This window comes from Dama dama, chromosome 30, assembly GCF_033118175.1.
Source record: "Dama dama isolate Ldn47 chromosome 30, ASM3311817v1, whole genome shotgun sequence".
NCBI lineage: Eukaryota > Metazoa > Chordata > Mammalia > Artiodactyla > Cervidae > Dama > Dama dama.
Window position 1 is genome coordinate 18,052,289 of NC_083710.1, and position 23,140 is coordinate 18,075,428.

The following is a 23,140-nucleotide window of genomic DNA, read 5'->3' on the forward strand; positions in this document are numbered from 1 at the left end:
GCACAGTATCTGACATATATTTTAAGTAAATAATTATTATGGATTAGTAGCTGGTACCTCCAGTACCATTGTGAAGTGTATTCTAGAACTACAACCAGACTCTGTGAAAAACAGTAACAAGATGGATTAGCAACTTCTGCCATGGGTGCAGGATGCAGGGAATACGGCACTCCTGTCCAGTGCCAGCCAGGGCAAGTGTTACACAGGTTTAAAATCACCACCCTCCTCTATACTTAGGAGAAACTGATGAGATGAAGGGGGAGATATTTTTCTATCTTGAAAGGTGAAAAGAGTTCTTTCCTCTACCAGTGCATGAATGCAATGAATGAATGATGAGTTGGCAGAATTAAAGACATTATCAGTTTTTGGAAAAAGCGTATCTGATTTTGCTTGTCCATTCCTGTACAGAAGAAATCACACAATTCTGCATGATTAATAAAAGGAATGTAATGTTTCTGCTTAACATTTGAACATATGGATTTTTCTTTTTAGATGACATCTTTTTAAAAAAAATCTTAGTTGATTTTTTATAGAACTTGTGAATCTTTCCAAATCATACTAAAGTCATGATAAACTTTGCCAGCCAAAAGAAGTAAAATATTATCATAACAGTAAGGCAAGTATATAAGGAAGCTTCCACAAGGAAATCTGCAAAATCACTAAATATCTTTCCTAAAGATTGGTTAAATATTGATACAGAGTACTTGTATACTAGTTACAAGTGTTTTTAAAAAACAAAATTCTTAAAGATTGCAATCTGATACAAACAACAACAAAGTTAAATTGCTTCCTAAGTCAGGAAACTCAAATCTATCCAGAAATATCTTATCAAGCTAAAGAAGTCCTGAGAGGAATACTCAACTGTGTCCTAATTACCTCTGAGAATCTATGATTCTTTCCTGTTATTCACATGACTTCCTTTCTTCAAACCTCACCTCCGATCTGCCTCTCCAGGAAGTCTTCCCTGATACTGAGTCCATTCACTCTGTTCATGCCATTACTCTATGTCTTTTCTACCCCCAGATCAATGCCAATGAATCCAAACTCTTTAGATCTTCTGTAGCTTTCATGGTTACAGATGTTATTCTTAGTGTTACCTATGTTGAAAATGCATACACCATTTACAGTTAGTTCTCTCAATTGATTATAAACAACTAAATAGTGCCTTAGTGTTTTTGTCCCAGACACTGTTTTAATGTTTTAGACTAAAAAAAAAAAAAAAGAACATTATATAGTGCTGATTCTGTGCCATGTGTGGGAACTCTATAAATATTCAATTTATAAATATTAACTCATTCAGCCCTATGAGGTAGATACTACTAGGTCTTGGGATAAGACAGGGCTAATCTTGAACCAAGGTTGAGCAACTGCTAGTTTATTAGGTAAATTCTTTCCAACCTGAGACTCAGATTCCCTATCGATAACAGTAGCAGCCTCATTAGATTACTGTGAGGATGAAGTGAAATAATGATTGTATTTAGCAAATTTCTGCCTCTCAACTATTTCTATTCCTATTACTGAATTTACATTATTTTATACTGTATTTCCTTATTAGACTATAAGCTCCAGGAAGGCAAATACAGTGTCTTATTCATTTTCATATTCTCTACAAAGTATTTGATGAAGAAACCAAAAAAAAAAAAAAAATTAGATTTTTACAGTAAAAATAAAGTAATTGGTACCTTTTGATTTCTACTCTTAAAGCAGCATACACTGAAGAACTATTGGGTGATATTTCTTTAAACAAGCTATTCATGAAAGGATATCTGGTTTAAAATTGAGAAAGTAATCCTTTTTTTCGGATCTTCCTAAAATGGACAAAAAATAAAAATGAAAATAAACCACTGCCATCTACTGATAATTCCTTATAATTGCATAAATCAATGAAAACAAGAGTTTAGAGATTAGACAATATCAGTTATTCTTTCATTCAAGCTACATATATATACAAAACATTGTGGGAAATATAAATATGAATTAAGTGACTCTGATTTAAAAAATAAAAATCTTATAATATGTACAGTATTTGATAACAAATATTACATGTAAAAAATCATTTAGGAGAAACACTTTCAACTAAATAACTAGCTTTACAGAAAACAATGCAGTGGAAATACTATAATAAACCACATGTCCTATATTAACTACTGTTGTTTAGCCGTTAAGTCATGTCTGACTCTTTGAAACCCCATGCACTGCAGCATGCCAGGCTTCCCTGTCCTTCACTATCTCCCAGAGTTTGCTCAAATTCACATCCATTGAGTCAGTGATGCCACCTTACCATCTCATCCTCTTCCTCCCTCTTCTCCTTTTGCCTTCAAATATTAACTATAGCCAACATTTATTAATTACCTGTAAGAATTTTCACATAGTGGGGTCATTCCTGGTGACTCAGTGGTAAAGAATCCATGGGTTTGATTCCTGGGTTGGGAAGATCCCCTGGAGGAAGAAACGGCAACCTCCTCCATTCTTGCCTGGGAAATTCCATGGATGGAGGAGCCTGGCAGGCTACAGTCCATGGGGTTGCAAAGAGTCAGACATGACTTAGTGACTAAGCAACAACTTTCACATAGATTATCTGTTTTATCCTTCAGAGCAGTCCTACAGTCTAGATATTATTTTTACGTATATTTTGAAAATGAGAAAACTAAAATTTGTAGAAATTAGGAAATTTGCTAAAGGTCATACATCCAAGTAGGAAGGATGAAATCTGAAGCAATTAGGATCCAAATTAACATTTATTAGGTATTTATTATGTACTTAGGCATTGTAATAAACAACATTTGTGCACTATCTTATTTGAATTCAAGAGGCAAGTGCCTATAATTGGCCCTTGGGAGGAGATTTTTAAAAGGCCATGTTTCCAGCTTTTGGAAATTCATCATCCGTACCTCCCTCTAAGTTAATGAGCAAAATAAAGCAAGGCTGTCAAATCCTTCCCCCCACCCTCCCAGCCCCAGGATTTTGAGAGCTTCCGGCTTAAAAGAATTAAGAGGCAACCATCCATGTGCACCTATGTCACATAAACATCATTTTTCATCCATAATGGAAAAAACTGCTATGTGGACCTGCCAGGTAGTTTTAATTAAGTTTACAATTTCCTCCCACCTCTTTTAGAACAAATATTTCATGAGAAAACAAGGAGAGAAAAATTGTGTAGATAATTTTCAAACGGGTATGAAATTCCCTTTGATTTTGTTTGTTTTTGTTTTCCAAGTGGGAGGGGAAGTTTAACATCTCAAGTTGTCTTCGACTGGGGAAGCTAAAAAACTAACCTGGGGAAAGATAAAGTTTTCCTGAAACTGAGACTTAAAAAAACATGATGGAATCAGTTCTGGATGGCTCAATTCCAACAAAAAACTAAAAAGGCATCATGGGAAAAATATAACATACTGCACATATTAGTAAGAGTCAATAATACACAATCCAGGTAAAAAAGACTATTTCTACTGCATGTTTTCAAGAGAAGCTATAACATCAGAGTCATCCCAAAAGAATAAATTAATTGAATCATTAAAATTAAAAAATTATTATAATATCATACCTATCATATGGCAGAGTCTTAGAATCTGCTGAAACTAGGGATTATTCTCTTCTCTGGCTAGGCAATGAGATTAAAATTTCAGGTTGCTGAAAATAGAAAGTAACCAGAGGATTGGTACTGTTCCTTAACTTCCTTTCAGAGAGAATGTAGAGAATATTTATATATTATTCATTGTTTATAGCTTTAAGTCAAAGGTGGGATTTCTGTGAATGTGAGTTTGATGTATGAAGCAGGGCACCGAAAGCCAGTGCTCTGTGATAACCTGGAGGAATAGGGTGAAGAGGGAGGTGGGAGGGGGCTTCAGCATGGAGAAGTCCTATGGATTCATACTGATATATGGCAAAAACCACAATACTGTAAAGTAATTATCCTCCAATTAAAATACAGAAATAAATATTTTTTAAAAAAGACTTCTGCCTCCATAATTACATAATTTTGTTGTTTTAAGCCATCCAGTTTTGGTCATTTGTTATGGAAACTAAGGTAAGTTTTTCACAAGGAAATTTGCATGTTTTATGTCCATTTCTGGAAGGACTCATAAACTCTAGTGTAAATGGCTTAAAGACAACTGTTACCAGTTTTAAAATCATCAAGATAAGGAGTTACATGGTGATGTAACAATTCCTGGTGATTTTCCCAACGGTTCCCCTTAACAGCCAGGCACTCTCTGTCCCCTAAAGACTTTTTAAGTCTCTATGGGTGAAGTAGATGCAAAGTCAAATAATGAAAATGTAGAGATACAGTGTGTGTTTTCTTAGTCTACCTACACTTAACCTCTCACCAATTAACTTATTCTATTTCCTTTTAAATCATAAGCTGCAAATCCCCACATCACGCTGAACGTGCATGCTGAATGCTGAAGGGTTAGAAAGCCACTCTCCAATGAGTCTGCCCACTTCTGCTCCTACCAGTGAAAATTGTACATGTGACAATGTCACTTGTGTTTGTTCTCAAACCTGTTTATGCCAGTTGAACCTGTCACTGTGCTTTCACAATTTAATTAAATATTAAGTAAACCAATGTAATAGTGTGGGAAAAAAAGTTTGGTATTTTTTTTTTTCTTCCCAATTATTTTTATTAGTTGGAGGCTAATTACTTTACAATATTGTAGTGTTTTTTGCCATACATTGACATGAATCAGCCATGGATTTACATGTGTTCCCCATCCGGAATCCCCCTCCCACCTCCGTCCCTATCCCATCCCTCTGGGTCATCCCAGTGCACCAGCCCTGAGCACTTGTCTCATGCATCCAACCTGGACTGGTGATCTGTTTCACACTTGATAATATACATGTTTCGATGCTGTTCTCTCAGATCATCCCACCCTCGCCTTCACCCATAAAGTCCAAAAGTCTGTTCTATACATCTGTGTCTCTTTTTCTGTCTTGCATATAGGGTTATTGTTACCATCTTTGTAAATTCCATATATATGCGTTAGTATACTGTATTGGTGTTTATCTTTCTGGGAAAGTTTGTTCTTTAAAAGCTACATTTATATTTTTCAAGACCCTATTAAGGTGAGTTGTTTGAATGCGTGAGATAACTATAAAAAGATTATGAAGAAGTAATTTGCACTCAGATAGCTTCACAAGTGTCTCTTGCATGCATGGTAAGTCGCATCAGTTGTGTCCAACTCCTTGTGATCCTATGGACTGTAGCCCGCCAGACTCCTTTGTCCATGGGATTCTCCAGGCAAGAATACTGGAGTGGGCTGCCATTCCTTTTTCCAGGGGATCTTCCTGGCCCAAGGATTCATAGAACCTATGTCTCTCCTGCATTGGCAGGTAGGTTTTCTACCGCTAGCACCACCTGGGAAGCCTCATTTTCCTCTTAAAAGAATGACATTTTGAGAAAGCTTAGCTGATAGTTAGGAAGTGTACTTTATCATAGTACTATGACGCAGAACTCTAATCTGGAGGCCATGTACAAAGGAAAGGCTGTGGCAAAAGGGTGTGCCACTCAACAGACTAGCAGACAAGCACGTAGTTGTTTCAGGTTAATAAAAGAAACTTTAAGGTATTATGGTATACATTTTATACATTTTCATGACTGGTTTAACTTTCCTTTGAAACAGTTTTATTTAGATATAATTTACATACTACCATGTTCGTATTTATGAAGTATACAATTTAATGTTTAATAGACTTTTTCAACGTATTGCTTGGTTATGGATCCAGATTGCATCTATGAATGAGCTTCTCCTGTAAAAACAAAATGCTAAAAGAAGTAGTTGATTGTGCTTGGTGAGGGGATGGGGCTTCAAGGAAGGTTATATTTGAGCTTGGAGGGTCTTGAACAAGTAGCTGTTTTTAAAAAAATATATATAGAGAGAGAACAGTGTTCTAAGTAGAAGAAATAGTTTATGTAAAGGATGAAATCATATGAAGGAACAGCCTTTAGTTTCAGTAGTTTGGTAATAGGGAAGTCATTTTTTCAAATCTAATTATGCATCTGAATCATCTGTAGAGATTAAAGCAAAACAAAAAGCAAAGCAAAACAGGCTGAGACTTGACTCCCTGAGTTTCTGATTCAAATGTGTATCTGGAGGTGGTAGAGAGGGGTGGTCCCTGCATTTCTGCTTTTTAAAGTTCTACTTGTAGTTCTGATGTGCAGCCAGCATTGAGAGCCACTGGAGTCGGGGAATGGGGTTGAGATGAGTGTCAGATCAGGCCAAACTCCAGGACCAGACGGTGAAAGGAAATGGTTTGTAAATACAATATAATGACAAACTTTCTCTTCCCTGATGGCTTCTCCATTTTAAAATATTTCTTTTTTAACTTGTTTACTGTTGCATGACAGGAAATAAATGCTCATCATCTATAAAAACAGACATAAATGTTTTAACCCAGTGTTGTAACTAAAGACCTCCATTCTGTTTACAGTGATATTCAACATAAAACAAGCTTGGGGCAGAGTGGATCAGGTGTAACACCTACCACTCAGTGCTCTTAATAAATGTTCACAAAAATAATGAAAATACAGTTTTGGGGGGAAAAAAGTCTGCCAGATACTGAAGAGTGGGTTCACTGATGGGTGGATTGGTGACCTCATTCTCTACTCAAACAGAATAGCAGTAGTCTCAGTTCCCAGTGCTCTTCTAAACTCCCAGATTGCTGAGATTCTTTCTTTCAGGGAAACATTCTTCAGAACTTATCATGTAAGCAACTGTCAGAAAAAAGGGACCCCTCCTTCCATCATAAACAGTGCCATAGGAAGCACCTTGTCTCCTACGCTTTGAAGGTTGGAGATATTTTCCCTCTGGCCATAGAACCTGCCATCTACATAGGTAGGAGCTGTTCAGTACTTTAAAATAAATAAATGTTACGCTCTTTGAGGGGAGAAAGGGGATGCTAATTTCCATTTTTATCACAACTCTTAAGGTCAGTGTCTTCTAATTTTCTATGCTTGGCCCATGTTTTTATAAGGACATCGGTTTATCCACACACGTGAAGGAGCTATGAAGTCTAGTCAGCAAGTTAGGCGGGATCAGCAAAAAAGGCAAAGGAGGAGGGTTCAGTCAACTTGTTTCTGGAAACAAAGCCAAACAGTAAAGAAGAAAGAAAAAAAAAAAAAAATCTGCCTGAGGAGGCACAGTATGTGAACTTGGACGCGACACAGTGCCAAGTACTAACGTAAGGAGGGTGTCGGGCCAGGGCTCTGAGGATGAAACTGGGGGTCCCGACCGCGCCGAGCGCGGAAGCAGGAGAGGGTGTCGTCGCCCGCGGGAGGGAGGCGGCCGCCGACCCCGGCCGCTCCGCCGCGCGCCCCGTCGGGAGGCCGGCCCGCTCCCTCAAGGCCCGCCCGCCCCTCACCCGCCCCGCCTCCTGCCCGGCCTCCCGCCCGCGGACCTGCCTATAGCTCCGCTCGGCCCGGCCGCTGCTCGGTTCCCGTTCCTCTTCCAGGGGCCGCGCGGCGGGTGCAGGCTGGCGGCCACCGGACCCGGAACTGCTGACGGTTCCCCGCGCTCGGGCGCGTCCGCCCCCCGGGTCGCTCCGGCTCCCCGCCCCCCGGCCCCCCGACCCGGCCTCCGCAGCCGTCGGGTGGATGCGGGGCGGGTGCTCCGTCCGCAGTCAAGCGGGTGCAGCGGCTGAGGCGGGACGGGCGCCGCCCTCACAGCGGCGGGGACTCGGCTGAGGACTGCGGGGGCGCACGCTCACGGCCTCCGGGTCTCGTTCAGGCTCAGGACCGGGGCCGGCAGACGCCTCAGAGCTCGAGCTCGCCGCCGAGCGTGCAACCGAAAGTGACGGAGGACGGCCTCGGGTGTGCGCCCGACCGTCAGAAAGGCCCGCAGGGGCGGCAGGAGTCGGGGCGAGGGCCCGGCGTGTGGGCAGCGGCCGACCCGCGGGGCCGAGCGTCGCCCGGGCGGTGGCCGAGGCGTTCGTCGTGCGGCGTTACTCGGTGCGGAGGGCGGGGGTTAGGAGGGGCAGAGGCTGACACCGGGGGGCTCACCAGAGAGAGAGCTGCAGCCCGGACGGGCGGGCAGGGGCCGGGGTGAGAAAGCGTGTGAGTGTAGTGGGGGGTGAGGAGCGCGGGGCGGGGGTGCGCACGTGACCCAAATGGCAGTTGCTTGCGTGATCGCTGGACTTAGGAAGCGACCGAGTGCCGAGTGCTAATGTAACGAGGTGCTGCCATACCTGTGACTCCCGGAGGCAAACCTGTCGGTCATCTCTGCTCTTAACCTTCAAAACGGACTTTTTTTTTTTTTTAAATTGAAGTACAGTTAGTTTACAATATTAATGTTGGGTTCAACATGGTGAGTCAATATTTTTATAAATTATGCCATTTTAGGTTATTCTCAAATACTGGCTGTATTCTCTGTGGTGTACAATATATCCGTGTAGCTTATTTATTTTATACATAATAGTTTGTATCTTAATCCCCTTACCCCTATCTTGCCCCTCCCCGCCTTCCCTCAACCTGCTGGTAACAGCTTATATCTGTGAGTCTGTTTCTGGGGGAAAAAAAAAATACAATTTTTCTTGGGAAAAAAAAATAGAAATTAAATTTTTTTTAATTATTTTTTTTTTTATTTTAAATGCAACTCCAATTAATCTTATTGAACTTAAGGCCCAGGTATTTCGTAGGAAGGGATGTGACCTAACAAGCCTGTCATGTCAGGATTAATGATGTATCAATGATAGGTTGACACCCTGTAATTAAAAAACAGTACTTCCTCTAAGTCAATAAGTGATTCCCTGCTTAAAATTTACTATCTGAAAACAAAACCAAACCTGTTGTTCTACTAGAAAGATGTAAAGTACATTCACAAAATGAATTAAGAGCTGGCTTTGCTTTCATTGTCATGGTTCTCTTCTGATAAATAGTGGATTAGCTTTTCTGGGAAGAGTCCAGATTCACTATTCTGGTTACATTTTTAAATCAATGCAATTCTTCTGTTTACCCACCCACAAGTTTCTGTTGTAACTGTAACTATGTTGATATAATTTTGCATTCTTACTTATGCTAATTTTTCTTTACAGGTAAATTTTGGGGAACACAAAAACTTCATTGAAGAACTTTGTACAGAATTGAAGGATGGCAGAAGCAGTGTTGATTGATCTCTTTGGTTTGAAACTGAACTCTCAGAAAAACTGTCATCAGACATTATTAAAGACATTGAATGCGGTCAGATACCACCATGGTGCTAAGGCCAAGTTTTTTTGCATAATGTGTTGTAGTAACATCAGCTGTGACCATGATAATTGTGAATTAGAAACAGGCAATGGATTATCAGCTCTCTTGAGAGAATTTGAGACTGTTAGCAATCCCAGCATGGCTGCCTCTTTGTATATAATTAAACAAAAAGTTGATGAAAAAAATTTGAGTAGCATTAAGGTAATTGTGCCTGTGCACCGGAAGACATTAATGAAGGCTTTCATTGACCAACTCTTTACTGATGTTTACAATTTTGAGTTTGAAGATTTACAGATGACTTTGAAGGGAGGTCTTTTGAAACAGTCTACTGAAGTAAACATAATCACAGCTCAAGAACTAGAAGCAATCCAGAATGAAATAGAAACATATTTGAGAAGTTTGCCAGCACTGAAGGGAGAATTAACCATTATCACATCTCCTTTGATCCCAGGTATGTTAAACACTATCAGTTGTTTTACTTGAATATGAAAAGCCAGTCTTTCTTTACAGGTTGTTCACCTCTTTTTCTTGTTTCTTTTGTAGACTGGTGTGAGATTATGTGTTCCTTAGCATCAGTTACAACATGGGAGTGTAATGCACGGCCTTATAGAGTCACATGTGTGAAGGAATAGTCCCTTCAAAGCCACTCTAAATAAATTCGCTTTATGCAAATTCAGCTTTAAGACAAATCCCCCAGCCTTGGTTTTAAATGAGATTTATGACCCTAAGCATTCCCTACTTAGAAATTCTGAAACCTTAACTCCGTGGTGCCTTCACAGAAGAGTGAAATTTAAAACAGTCAAATCTCACTTGTTAGTAAAAGGATGTTTACTGTGAGCTATATGCTATTGGCATAACAAAAACTAATGGGAAAAAGCTACCCTTTGAAGAGCAGTAATCCCACAGAGAAGGTAAAACAAACTCAAAACACTGTGTCATAAGAACAGATGAAGCTATAAAGAACTGTAGAAATTAGAAGCTGGATAAACTAATGCAGGGTGAGGTTATTAGGGAAAGTCCTAATGAGAGACTGGGTTTGTAAGGCTTTACAGTCTTTTGTACAGCCTACTTTTAATCTTCACTGTTTATCCTCAACAGATACTTTCATACATGGATTTACTACAAGAACAGGTGGGATATCTTACATACCAACTCTTAGTTCATTCAATCTCTTCAGTAGTTCCAAACGGAGAGATCCCAAGGCTGTTGTTCAAGAAAATCTGCGTAGGTTGGGGAAGGCTGCAGGATTTAATGCGAATAAATTTTACCAAATAAAGGTACAATTTTGTTTCATATTTTGGAAGATTTAAAGTATATTCTTGACTCTGCCAATGACTATATGGACTTTAAATAAGCTATTTAATGTTTACATCTAATGTTTTATCTAAAACTTAGGATAATGTTTGTGGTTATTTTTCTTAGAGATACATATCATAGTCTAAAGATCAATTCTATGATATATACACACACACACACACACACAAACATCTGGAACTCCTCACATCTAAAAATACAGTTGTTTTTTAGTCACTAAGTTGTGTCCAATTCTTGTGACCCCATGGACTGTAGCCTACCAGGCTCCTCTGTCTATAGGATTTCCCAGGCAAGAATACTGGAGTGGGTTTCCATTTCCTTCTCCAGGGGATCTTCCTGACCCAGGGATCAAACCTGAGTCTCCTGCATTGGTAGGTGAGTTTTTTTTTTTTTTTTGTCTGTTTCTTTTTTTACCACTGAACCATGAGGAAAGCCCCAGAGTATAGTACCACTGCCTTTTTGACTTAGACGTAAGTTTCCTGAATGGTGAGAGAGAAAAGCCATTGTTTTCTATATTAACACTAGGAGGAACTAGGGTACAACTGATAAGATAATTGGTTCTTACAGAATTCTAGATTTCTTTGACTCCAGGAAAAGTAAAAATATTATTGATTTGGAAATTTAATTTCTTTCAGTCAATTAGTACTTTGTGGAAGTTACTGCTATTAGGTTTAGACCCCAATGCTGAGAAAGATTGAGGGCAGGAGGAGAAGAGGGTGACAGATGATGAGATGGTTGGATGGCATCGTCAATTCAATGAGTTTGGGCAAATTCCGGGAGATAATGACGGACAGAGAAGCCTGGTGTGCTGCCGTCCGTGAAATCGAAGAGAGTCCAACACAACTGAGCAACTGAACAACTACTGCAATTAGAGATTTACCCATCTCTAGTGAGGGGTTTTCATGATGGATGGACTATTTTATATTTTTTAAAATTTATTTTTAATTGGGGGATAATTGCTTTACAATGTTGTGTTGGTTTCTGCCATACAACAATGTGAATCAGCCATAAGTATATATATATCTCCTCCCTTTTTTTTTTATCTCCTCCCTTTTGAATGTCCCACTGGCTATCTGTTTTACACATGGAAATGTATATATGTCAATACTACTCTCTCAATTGATCCCACCTTCTCTTCCCCGCCCTCCTGCTGTGTCCACAAGTCTGTTCACTCTGTCTGCATCTCTATTCCTGCCCTGAAAATAGGTTCATCGGTACTATTTTGATTTTTTTTTAAATCTTGAAGTCTGCTTTCCTTTGAGGAAAATACATAAAGATTATCATATCACAGAGTCAAGTAAATTTTTTACTATATTATACACATATGGACCTGATGTATTTAAGGAATGCTATGGCACCCCACTCCAGTACTCTTGCCTAGAAATCCCAAGGACGGAGGAGCCTGGTAGGCTGCAGTCCCTGGGGTCGATAAGAGTCGGACACGACTGAGCGACTTCATTTTCACTTTTCTCTTTCATGCTTTAGAGAAGGAAATGGCAACCCACTCCAGTGTTCTTGCCTGGAGAATTCCAGGGATGGAGGAGCCTGGTGGGCTGCCGTCTATGGGGTCGCACAGAGTCGGACACGACTGAAGTGACTTAGCAGCAGCAGCAGCAGCAACCTTAAACTGGTTATATTATTTTGTACAAAATACTTTCAGAAAAGCTTATGGTATGAGAAATTCTATTTTCAAAACATTTTTATTTCACATCTTTGGTATTAGACTGATCATGCCAATGATGTCTGGATTATGGGAAGGAAGGAGCCTGAATCTTACGATGGAATCACCACAAATCAAAGAGGAGTCACGATAGCAGCTCTTGGTGCTGACTGTATTCCCATAGTTTTTGCAGATCCTGTCAAAAAAGCATGTGGGGTTGCTCACTCTGGTAAGTGTACTTAGTTAATCACCTAGGATTTTTACCAATTTGGGGGGAAAGTTATAATTTTCCCCAAAATTATAAAAGTTATAATTTCTTTCTGATAGACATTGTTTTTGTTCATTCTCTAAGTAATGGTCTGTTTGTGACCTCACGGGATGCAGTACTCCAGGCTTCCCTGTCCTTCACCATCTCCCAGAGCTTGCTCAAACCTCATGGCCATTAAGTCAATGATGCCATCCAACCATCTCATCCTCTGTCATCCCCTTCTCCTCCTGCCCTCAGTCTTTCCCAGCATTAATAGTTAATTACTACCCATGGTGATAAGTGTAAAGATAGAAGAGAGCTAGTAGACTCTTAGGTGAGGAGGAGATACAAGGAATACTTACATCAAATTATATGACTCAGAGTATAATCCCTAAAGAAAGCAGTTACCTAGATGGTGTGATCACTCACCTAGAGCCAGACATCCTGGAATGTGAAGTCAAGAGTGGGCCTTAGAAAGTATCACTACGAACAAAGCTAGTGGAAGTGATGGAATTCCAGTTGAGCTATTTCAAATCCTGAAAGATGATGCTGTGAAAGTGCTGCACTCAATATGCCAGCAAAGTTGGAAAACTCAGCAGTGGCCACAGGACTGGAAAAGGTCAGTTGTCATTCCAGTCCCAAAGAAAGGCAATTCCAAAGATTGCTCAAACTACTGCACAATTGCACTCGTCTCACATGCTAGTAAAGTAATGCTCAAAATTCTCCAAGCCAGGCTTTAGCAATACATGAACTGTGAACTTCCAGATGTTCAAGCTGGTTTTAGAAAAGGCAGAGGAACCAGAGATCAAATTGCCAACATCCTCTGGATCATCGAAAAAGCAAGAGAGTTCCAGAAAAACACCTATTTTTGCTTTATTGACTATGCCAAAGCCTTTGACTGTGTGGATCACAGTAAACTGTGGAAAATTCTGAAAGAGATGGGAATACCAGACCACCTGACCTGCCTCTTGAGAAACCTGTATGCAGGTCAGGAAGAAACAGAGCTGGACACGGAACAACAGACTGGTTCCAAATAGGAAAAGGAGTACGTCAAGGCTGTATATTGTCACCCTGCTTATTTAACTTATATAAAGAGTACATCATGAGAAACGCTGGGCTGGAAGAAGCACAAGCTGGAATCAAGATTTCTGGGAGAAACATCAATAACCTCAGATATGCCGATGACACCACCCTTATGGCAGAGAGTGAAGAGGAACTAAAAAGCCTCTTGATGAAAGTGAAAGAGGAGAGTGAAAAAGTTGGCTTAAAGCTCAACATTCAGAAAACTAAGATCATGGCATGTGGTCCCATCACTTCATGAAAAATAGATGGGGAAACAGTGGCTGACTTTATTTTGGGGGGGCTCCAAAATCACTGCAGGTGGTGACTGCAGCCATGAAATTAAAAGATGCTTACTCTTTGGAAGGAAAGTTATGACCAACCTAGATAGCATATTAAAAAGCGGAGACATTACTTTGCCAACAAAGGTCTGTCTGGTCAAGGCTATGGTTTTTCCAGTGGTCATGTATGGATGTGAGAGTTGGACTGTGAAGAAAGCTGAATGCCAAAGAATTGATACTTTTGAACTGTGGTGCTGGAGAAGACTCTTGAGAGTCCCTTGAACTGCAAGGAGATCCAACCAGTCCATCCTAAAGGAGATCAGTCCTGGGTGTTCACTGGAAGGACTGATGCTAAAGCTGAAACTCCAATACTTTGGCCACCTCATGCAAAGAGTTGACTCATTGGAAAAGACCCTGATGCTGGGAGGGATTGGGGGCAGGAGGAGAAGGGGACGACAGGATAAGATGGCTCGATGGCATCACCAACTCGATGGACATGAGTTTGAGTAAACTCCGGGAGTTGGTGATGGACAGGGAGGCCTGGCGTGCTATGATTCATGGGGTCGCAAAGAGTCGGACACGACTGGAGCGACTGAACTGAACTGAACTGACTGAGGCTGATTCCTGGGAGATTTGTAGGATTTGGCTAGGTACCAGTGTTTCTCAGCAGGAATGTTATTAACATTTGGTGCAAGATAGATACATTGCAGACTAAGTGTGCTTGGCTTTCAAAATTCTTAATGCCAGTTGTACTTATGTAATAACCAAAAAGAAAAACCTCTGTGCTTTTCAAAACACTCCCAGGGAGTTGTACTGAATTGTATTGTCTCTGGCTTGAGAAGTCTACCCTTGAAGTCTGGGTAGTAGGGAATAGGAAGGTTAGACTTGTCGCAGAAGGTATTTTTGAAAATGCAGCAGCAAGTGTAAAGATAAGAAAAAACAAAATATGTTTGGAAAATTGCATTTAGTTTAATATGTTATAGTTGATTAGCTTTAACTATTCTCTGAAAATAAGAACAAAGAATTTTTAGGTGCTATGTTTGTTAAGGTTTTGGAATTTTGTTTGCTGAAGGTTTTTAAAAAATACTATTATTAGATTATCCAGAGGTAATGAGTCTGTGTAAAATGAGGAGTGATCTTTTGGATTATCTTCTGCTGACTAGAAGTCAGGTTTACTATTCAACATTGTCAAAGTTATTTAAAATTTGAGTCTTAGTTCCGGGATATAAAATGTGAATATTATTTGTTACTTCCTGGGTTTTGAAACATTAAATTTAAAATTATCAAAGATACATGAAACAGTCTTGAAAAGGAACAAAGTTAGATGTCTCATACTTCTTGATTTCAAAACTTATTATAAAGCTACAGTAATCAAAACAGTATGTATGGTACTGGCATAAAGACAATAGAGCAGTGGAATAGAATAGACATTCCAGAAACAAACCCTTGCATTAGGGTCAAATTATTTTTGAAAAGGTATGTAGACTATACAATGGGGAAAGGACAATTTCTTTAACAAATGGTACTGGCAAAACTGGATAGGCATATGCAAAAGAACAATGTTGGACCCTTATGTCATGTATAAAAACTGACTCAAAGTGGATCAAAGATCTAAATGTAAGAGCTAAAACTCTAAAAATTATAGAAGAAAGTATAAATGTATATCCTTGTGATCTTGAATTAGGCAGTGGTTTCTTAGATACGATACCAAAAGCACAGCAACAGAAGTAAAAATAGATAAGTTGGATTTTATCAAAAACAAAAATTTCTGTGCCGCAAAGAACACAGTCAACAAAGTGAAAAGTCAGCCCAACAGATAAAGAATAAATATTTGCAGTTCATACATCTAATAAGTTAATATTCAGAATACAAAAAGAATACCTACAATTCAACAACAACAACAAAAACTAAAATATTTGATTGAAAAATGGGTAAAGGACTTTAGTAGGTCTTTCTCCAAAGATGATATGTAAATGGTCAATAAACATGTGAAAAGATTCCCAACATCACTAATATGGAAAAGCAAATCAAAACCACAGGATATCACCTCACATCCATTAGAATGGCTGATATTTTTGAAAAATGAAAATAAGTTTTGGTGAAGAGAAATGGAAACCATGATGCGCTATTGGTGGGAGAATAAAATGATGCAGCTGCCATGAAAAACAGTATGATGTTTCCTCGAAAGGTTTTAAATAGAATTATTATATTAGCCAACAGTTCCATTTCTGAACATATATCCAAAGAGTTAAAAGCAGAATGTCAATAGGATATTTACATACCCATGCTCAAAACAGAAATTATTCACAATAACTAAGAGGTGAAAGCACCCTTAGGAAAAATACATAAACTGACTCTGCTCACTTTTAACTTAGATATAAATTAAGATGACATTTTGTTATGTTTTAACTTTGCTTATCTCTCTCTCTTCCTATTTACTAGGTTGGAAAGGTACCTTGTTAGGTGTTGCTATGGCTACAGTGAACGCTATGAGAGAAGAATATGGCTGCAGTTTGGAAGACATTATTGTTGTACTGGGGCCTTCAGTTGGACCGTGCTGTTTTACTCTTCCAAGGGAATCAGCAAAGGCATTTCATAATCTTGATCCCGGATGTGTACGGCTGTTTGACTCACCAAATCCCTGTGTTGACATCCGTAAAGCCACTAGGTATGTTTGCTCTGAGGCTTCCCTGGTGGTTTAGTGGTAAAGAACTCTCCTGCCAATGCAGGAGATGTGGGTTTGATCTCTGGGTTGGGAAGATTCCCCGGAGAAGGAAACGGCAACCCACTCCAGTTTTTTTTGCCTGGGAAATCTCATGGACAAAGGAGCCTGCAGGCTGTAGTCCATGGAATCATAAAAGAGTCAGACAGGACTCGGCGATTAAACAACAATGACGATTGATTTCAGTCCAGAACTGTAATGGTGAAATCTACCATTTCCTGTTGTGGCCCTGTTCTGTAACTGAATGACAACTTGCATTGTTCCAAGCAGATCTTTCCCAGAGTTCTTTTACACTAATATCAATGCTTTTTCCATATTGCTTTGTCTGTTGGTAAAGTAAACTTTCTGTCTTTGGAAAAATCTTTATCTTAAGGATTCTTCTTGAACGGGGAGGAATTCTGCCACAGAATATTCAGGACCAGAACCAGGATCTCAACCTCTGTACGTCTTGTCATCCTGACAAGTTTTTTTCCCATGTCCGAGATGGCCCTAACTTTGGTACACAGATTGGCTTCATCTCAGTTAGAGAATGAGGTACAGTAGCTTCTCTCTCCCTGCTCCCCCTCCCTTCTCCTCCCTGCTTCCACCTTTCCCTCCCCTCATTTTGAAAAATAATTATATTTAAGTTCACTCCTTTATTCCTGCAGGAAGAATTAATTTTCTACTTTTTAGTGAAACAATAATGGTAGACCAGTTCATTTTCAGTGACGTACTCTAATATAAAAGGGCAGTATAAGTACATATAAGAGTATAAAAGTAACACAAGTTTTCATTAAAAAATCCTTTTTGTATGCCATTTAACTCTCCTATATTTGACATCTATTTCTATCATAACATCTTTATAATTTTTTAAATTCTTTTGAGTTTTAAGAAGAAATCCTTGCATAAAAAAAGTAAATTCTAGAGTAATGATACATACACAGCCCAGCCTAGTTTTACAACCAAACTTCCAACTGATTATCTGTAGCAGGAGTTGGTCAATTTTTTTAAAGGTCTAGATAGTACACATTTTAGGTGTTGTGGGACACATCGTCTCTGTCTCAGCTATACAACTCTGCTTTTGTAGAGCAAAAGCAGACAGAAGCAGAAATGAATGAATATGTCTGTATTTCAGTAAAATTCTGTTGACCAACAAAACACGTGAGGGGCCAGATTTGGTCCACAGGGTATAGTTTGCTGACACTTGAGCTACAATCATAGAGCAGGATTGAGTGTAATTTCATTAAATTAGTATTTCTTAGAGATGGATTTTTTTGTTACACAAAATTTTGTGACAGTGATGTGGCACTGACTCTTTAGCATATATCTGATTTTCCTTAAGGTTATTTTAACTGAATATTGTTTTTAGTCTTTACAATGTCTTTTACTCTTTAATATACAAAAGACTTTAATAAATTTAGTGATTCTTTTTTTTTTTTAGTGATTCTTTTAATAGCACTACTAATGGCCTCTTTTGATTTCTATGTATTTTTACAGATACTTGACTGGATTTTTGCATAACTATTTCCTGCTATCTTCCAAACCAACAGTGAAAGAGAAATGTAGTTGTTGATATACTTAAAATCAAAAGGATTACAATGAATAATTCATCTTTCAGATATACTTTCATTATTATCCAAAGCCAAATGATTTACTGATTTTAACAATAACTGACAAAATCAATATGATATAGTTTGTATGTTATACAGATAAGAATTATTCTTAAAGTTTGTCCTCTGTATTTGTTACATACATCAGGAATAAGTATTCAGTTTAGTATTTATTGGGTAGCCTCTATTTGTCAAGCATTCTGTGAATCATAGATGAAATCAAGATGAGTAATACTTTTTCCCTTTGAGTCTAATGCAGTGGAAGAGATAAACATTTCTTACACTTAAGTTTAATTTTAATAGCAGAAGAGTACAGGAGAAGAAGGATTAATTCTATCTGGAACACAGACTGGAGAAGGTATTGCAGAGAAAATGACTTGTCACATGGATCTGAAAGACGTATAGACTTTTGACAAATAAAGAACAACCGTAACAGGTTAAGGGAATACCATAAACTAGGGCGTGAAACTGAAAGTGTTCTAGAAAGAAGAGGGTGTGGGTAGGAGTTACTGGGAAAACAGGTTAGAAACAAATTAGGGTCTTGAATGCTATGTCAAAGAGTTTGGAGTTTATTTTCCAGGCAAAGAGTAAGCATAGAAAGTAGGGGAGTATTTTTATGTCCTTGGCATTATATTTAACAGGATGGATTTGTGAGAGACTAAAGCAGAGAGATTAGTTGAAAGGCAATCAGAATACTTTAAAAAAGAAATAATGAAGCCCAAATACAGTGGGAATTTAAATTGAGATAAAAGTAAGTGAAATAGTATGACATTTCAGAGACGGAATCTGCAGATCCTGTTCTTAGAGTGTGGAGGTGAAAGGTGAGGACCAGTGGAGAAAATCCCTGTTTACTCCACAGTCTCTGCTTGATGACTATCTGGAGTGGCAGCAGAGGTGGGGAGGAGGTTTGGGACACGGGAAGAATAATGAATTAGACACATAGACCGAAGTGCTTCCAGATGGAAATATGTGGTCAATAATTAGATATAGAGACCTGGAACCTGGGAAGGAGCCATGAAGAAACAGAGATTTGGAAGTTGGCTGCACAGAGATAGTGCCTGGGTCTACTGGAATAGGCTGGGTCATCTTCACAGAAACAGAGTGAGAAAAAATGAGGTCCAAGGATGAAACCCACTCCTGCATTTGAAGAGCCAGAAACTGAACCAGTAGAAAAGATTAATCTAGAAAAAAAAAATACACAGTCATTTTGCGACCCCATGGACTGTAGCCCACCAGGCTCCTCTGTCCATGGGATTCTCCAGGCAAGAATACTGGAGTGGGTTGCCGTTTCCTTCTCCAGGGGATCTTCCCGACCCAGGGATCAAACCCAGGTCTCCTGCATTGCAGGCACACGCTTTAACCTCTGAGCCACCAGGGAAGCCATAAATATGAGAGGTACTCAAAGAGAAATCTACAGGGAGTTCCCTGGTGGCGTACTGGTTAGGATTTGGTGTTTCCATTGTGGAGGCCTGGATTTGATCCCTGGCCAGGGGTGGGAGGGATCATCCTGCATGCCACTGGTTGCTGCCAAAACACAAATGAGAAGAAACCAGTAGATTAATAACTGTGTTGAGGCTGTTCTGTGGGTCATTATGGTGATGGATTTCAGTGCTTTGAGGAAGAGGATGCACCAGTGTCAACTCTACTTTGCTAGTATTTATTGAAGTAAGTGAAGTCGCTCAGTTGTGTCCAATTCTTTGTGACCCCATGGACTGTAGCCCACCAGGCTCCTCATGAGATTTTCTGGGTAAGAATATTGGAGTGACTTGCCATTTCCTTCTCCAGAAGATTTTCCCGACCCAGGGATTGAACCTGGGTCTCCCGCATTGTAGGCAGACGCTTTACTGTCTGAGCCACCAGAGAAGTCCAGAGAACATAAAACACCAGGGGCTGTATTTTGATACAAGGGGTGTGTGTGTGTATGTATATATATATATATATATTGTGTGTGGGGGGGTAATGAGTAGTTTTAAGTGTATGTGTAGGCTGAAGAGAAAAGTTAAGGTGTTTTTACTTGGGAAAAATGGTATGGTACCTGTTTTTAACATGAATTTTGTCACAATGAACCTTAAAAGGATTTCTTATTTCATATATTTCTTAGCTGAATATGCAGAAAATTACATTTGTTTGGTACTTCCCACCCATTACCTCATTTTACCTTTACAGGTACTCTGAAGTACATAGGTCAGGTGCTATTCCTTTTATTCAGATGACCCTCGATGAGTTAGAGACTGAAATCACATAAATTGTGATAAAGTAAGATTTGAACCTATGTCTTATGACCCCAAATCTCATTTCAGATTTTACAGTTAATTAAAGCTATCTAAAATAAAATTTTATTTTGTTAATATCAGTATTCTTATAGACAGTCAAAATTTTGTTGAAGTGCTCAGGTAGATTAAAAAATACATTTGTAGCCCATGTTTTTTTAATATCCAGTGAAAGGTGACAATCAATACAACAACAATTTCAATACTGTGATATGTGTTGTTTGGTTGTGACCACCTGATACTTTAATTCTTTTATGAAACTCATGAGAAATTTATATAAAATACCTCATTTCAAAGTAAGAAAGACAAGATAAATATCAGGTACTAACGCATATATATGGAATCTAGAGAGATGGTACTGATGAATTTATTTGCAGGGCAATAGTGGAGAAACAGACATAGAGAACAGACTTAATAGACACAGGTAGGGGGAGGAGAGGGTGAGATGTGTGGAGAGAGTAACATTGAAACTTACATTACCATATGTAAAATAGCCAATGGGAATTTTCTGTGTGTCTCAGGAAACTCAAACAGGGGCTCTGTAACAACCTAGAGGGGTGGGATAGGGAGGGAGATGGGAAGAAGGTTCAAGAGGGAGGGGACATATGTATACCTATGGTTAATTCATGATGATACTTGGCAGAAAACATTTTGTAAAGCAATTATACTTCAATTAAAAAATAAATACATTTAAAAAAATACCTCATGTCTTCCAATTCAGGGAAGGCATTAAATACAAATTATAAGACAGCAATTTCAAACTCATGCAAAATACTCTTTTGTTTCATGATAATAATAAGATTAAAGAATAATTCCACTGAGAAAGATGAATAATTTTCCAATTTTTGTCACTCTATATTAATCTGTTGAATGCAGAGTATTAGGCAATCATGTTTTACTTTATGTACCAAAATATTATACTCCAAAGCCAAATAAAAAATTATTTTTGAAAAAAAATTATGTTTGATTATTTAAGACTTTGGATTATCTGTGTCAAAGCATATAAAGAGAAGTTGTCTCCTTGCAGTTTTACTGAGTGAGAAGTATTGATTCAATAACTCAGAAACAGACTGTTACTGTTAAATAGTCATATATTATTGCCTCTACAAGATTCTCATGTTTAAGCATTTGTACATAGGTTTCTGGGACTTTCAGGGTGTAACTACAATGATGACTTTGAGTAAGTTTTGTTCTGTTTTCAATCTCAGTACTGCTGCTAACTGTACATGGAAAATACAAGTTGTCATTTTAGTGAGACGATAAGTTTTAAAATCAGAGTTCAGGACATCATTTTTTAGAGGTACTAGTTACCAAACTAAAATTTATCTAATTGTAATTTGAAATTGAGGAGTAGCATAGTGACTAAATATGCTATACCCCATTGCTTTACAAAGCAATGCAAAAAAAAAAAAAAAAAAAAAAACGGTCTTTCCGTGACGAGGCGTTGGCTCTGCTCTTTTCCACAAGTAGCTCTGCTCTGTTTCTTGGTATAAAGTTGAGCCAATCTTAACCTATGTGTACAAAATACATATAAAGCTCTTACTTTAGATATAATTTCTTTACACTTTCAAATAAAAACATTTAGGAATCCTCATCTGCTTGGGTCTCACTTCCACAGAATCTCCAGTAACTGCTTTTCTGTAAGTAGATTTGGGGGGAGGAAATTCAGAGAAGCTTACTCTGTGTCACGTGGCAAACACATAAATAATACCCATGGATTCAGAAGCTGGAAATAAGAGGACAATGACATGTGAATTACATCATTTTATATCTCAAAGTAGGATTTTATATTTGTTTTCACCTGTTTTTCCTAAAGTTATCCTTCCAATGTATCCATCCTACTTCTTTATGTGAACTTTTAGAGAATGCCATCAATCTGTAGAAGTCCACTCAGTTATCTGTGTATTTGTGTGTGTAGACATGGATCTGTCTGTGTGCTAAATAGTAAATGAGAAATATCTACGTGCCATGTAAGATACATAGCCTCTTTGCCCTAGCTAGTGTAAATTCATACAAAATACATTGCATGCAGGGGAATCATAGCTTTCTCTGTATAAAAATTTTGTGAATTGTGTGGTAAAGAATGGAAGCGTGGTCCCTATGCTCATTGTAGTGTTTATGGGAACTCTGGCCTAGAGCATGCCTGTTTCCATTGCAGGCAACGTTTTAAACTTTACTTGTGATGGCAGAGATGAGGCAGCTACTGTAAGTAATGCACTGTTCCGTGCTAGGTCATCATGTAACTAAGGAAGAGGAAATCGGCCAGTACTGTTTTTTCTGGATTTAATAACATTTAGTTTGGACTCACAATGATCACATGTCAGTTACGGGAGACAGACTGCTCATACTCTCCCCACAGGTGCATTTTCTTTGTAGAAAAAGATATGTCACACCCCACTGTGTGTGTGTCAGGGGCCTGAGGTGAACTATATCCTTTCTGTATCTGGAGCAAGCTTTTTAATTCAATTCTCAGAAGGCTGGGGCGTCCAGTTACTGTATCTTGTTAAGCAATTAAAACTTATAGCCTATTCAGTAGCTCAAACTACTACAGTCCTTTCTAACAATAGCAACAATAAAAAGGGTACTCATTTCATGAGAAACATTTGAGTGTAAATTAGATTTATTTATGGTGACAATTGAGTTTTGAATTTTCATCCTTTATTTTCTTATTTTTGCATCACTCATTACTACATTTACATCTTACCAGTGCTTCCCTATGCCTTCACTTTCCTTAAGCACGTGTTTCAGTCTCGTCTATTAGTGCTCTCAAGCTAATTATTGATGTATAAGAAATATGTGGAAGAGAGGATTAAGTTGATA

At 38.7% G+C, this 23,140-nt stretch overlaps 2 protein-coding genes across 4 annotated transcripts in view; one reads left to right on the forward strand and one right to left on the reverse strand.

Moving 5' to 3' along the window:
* CCDC122 (coiled-coil domain containing 122) overlaps nt 1-3,616 on the reverse strand; it is a 30,098-nt gene extending 26,482 nt beyond the window's left edge. The window contains exons 1-2 of the mRNA XM_061133358.1: nt 3,545-3,616; nt 1,683-1,808 (exon numbers count right to left, since the gene is read on the reverse strand). The gene's annotated coding sequence lies outside the window, so the exon portion shown is untranslated. The remainder of the gene's footprint in view (nt 1-1,682; nt 1,809-3,544) is intronic.
* Nucleotides 3,617-7,552: 3,936 nt separating this feature from the next.
* LACC1 (laccase domain containing 1) lies at nt 7,553-21,277 on the forward strand. Of its 3 annotated transcripts, none has more exons than XM_061133885.1 (7): nt 7,553-7,942; nt 9,025-9,629; nt 10,277-10,455; nt 12,216-12,381; nt 16,182-16,407; nt 16,835-16,995; nt 17,938-21,277. In XM_061133885.1, exons 2-6 carry the CDS (start codon nt 9,080-9,082, stop codon nt 16,992-16,994), a joined length of 1,281 nt encoding a protein of 426 aa, XP_060989868.1. In that variant the 5' UTR covers nt 7,553-7,942; nt 9,025-9,079; the 3' UTR covers nt 16,995; nt 17,938-21,277. The 3 variants fall into 3 exon arrangements, with proteins under 3 accessions (XP_060989868.1, XP_060989867.1, XP_060989869.1); XM_061133884.1 differs by lacking the exon at nt 7,553-7,942 and adding an exon at nt 7,996-8,297; XM_061133886.1 differs by lacking the exon at nt 7,553-7,942 and having other exon boundaries at nt 9,491-9,629; nt 10,277-10,309.
* The last annotated feature ends 1,863 nt before the right edge of the window (nt 21,278-23,140 follow it).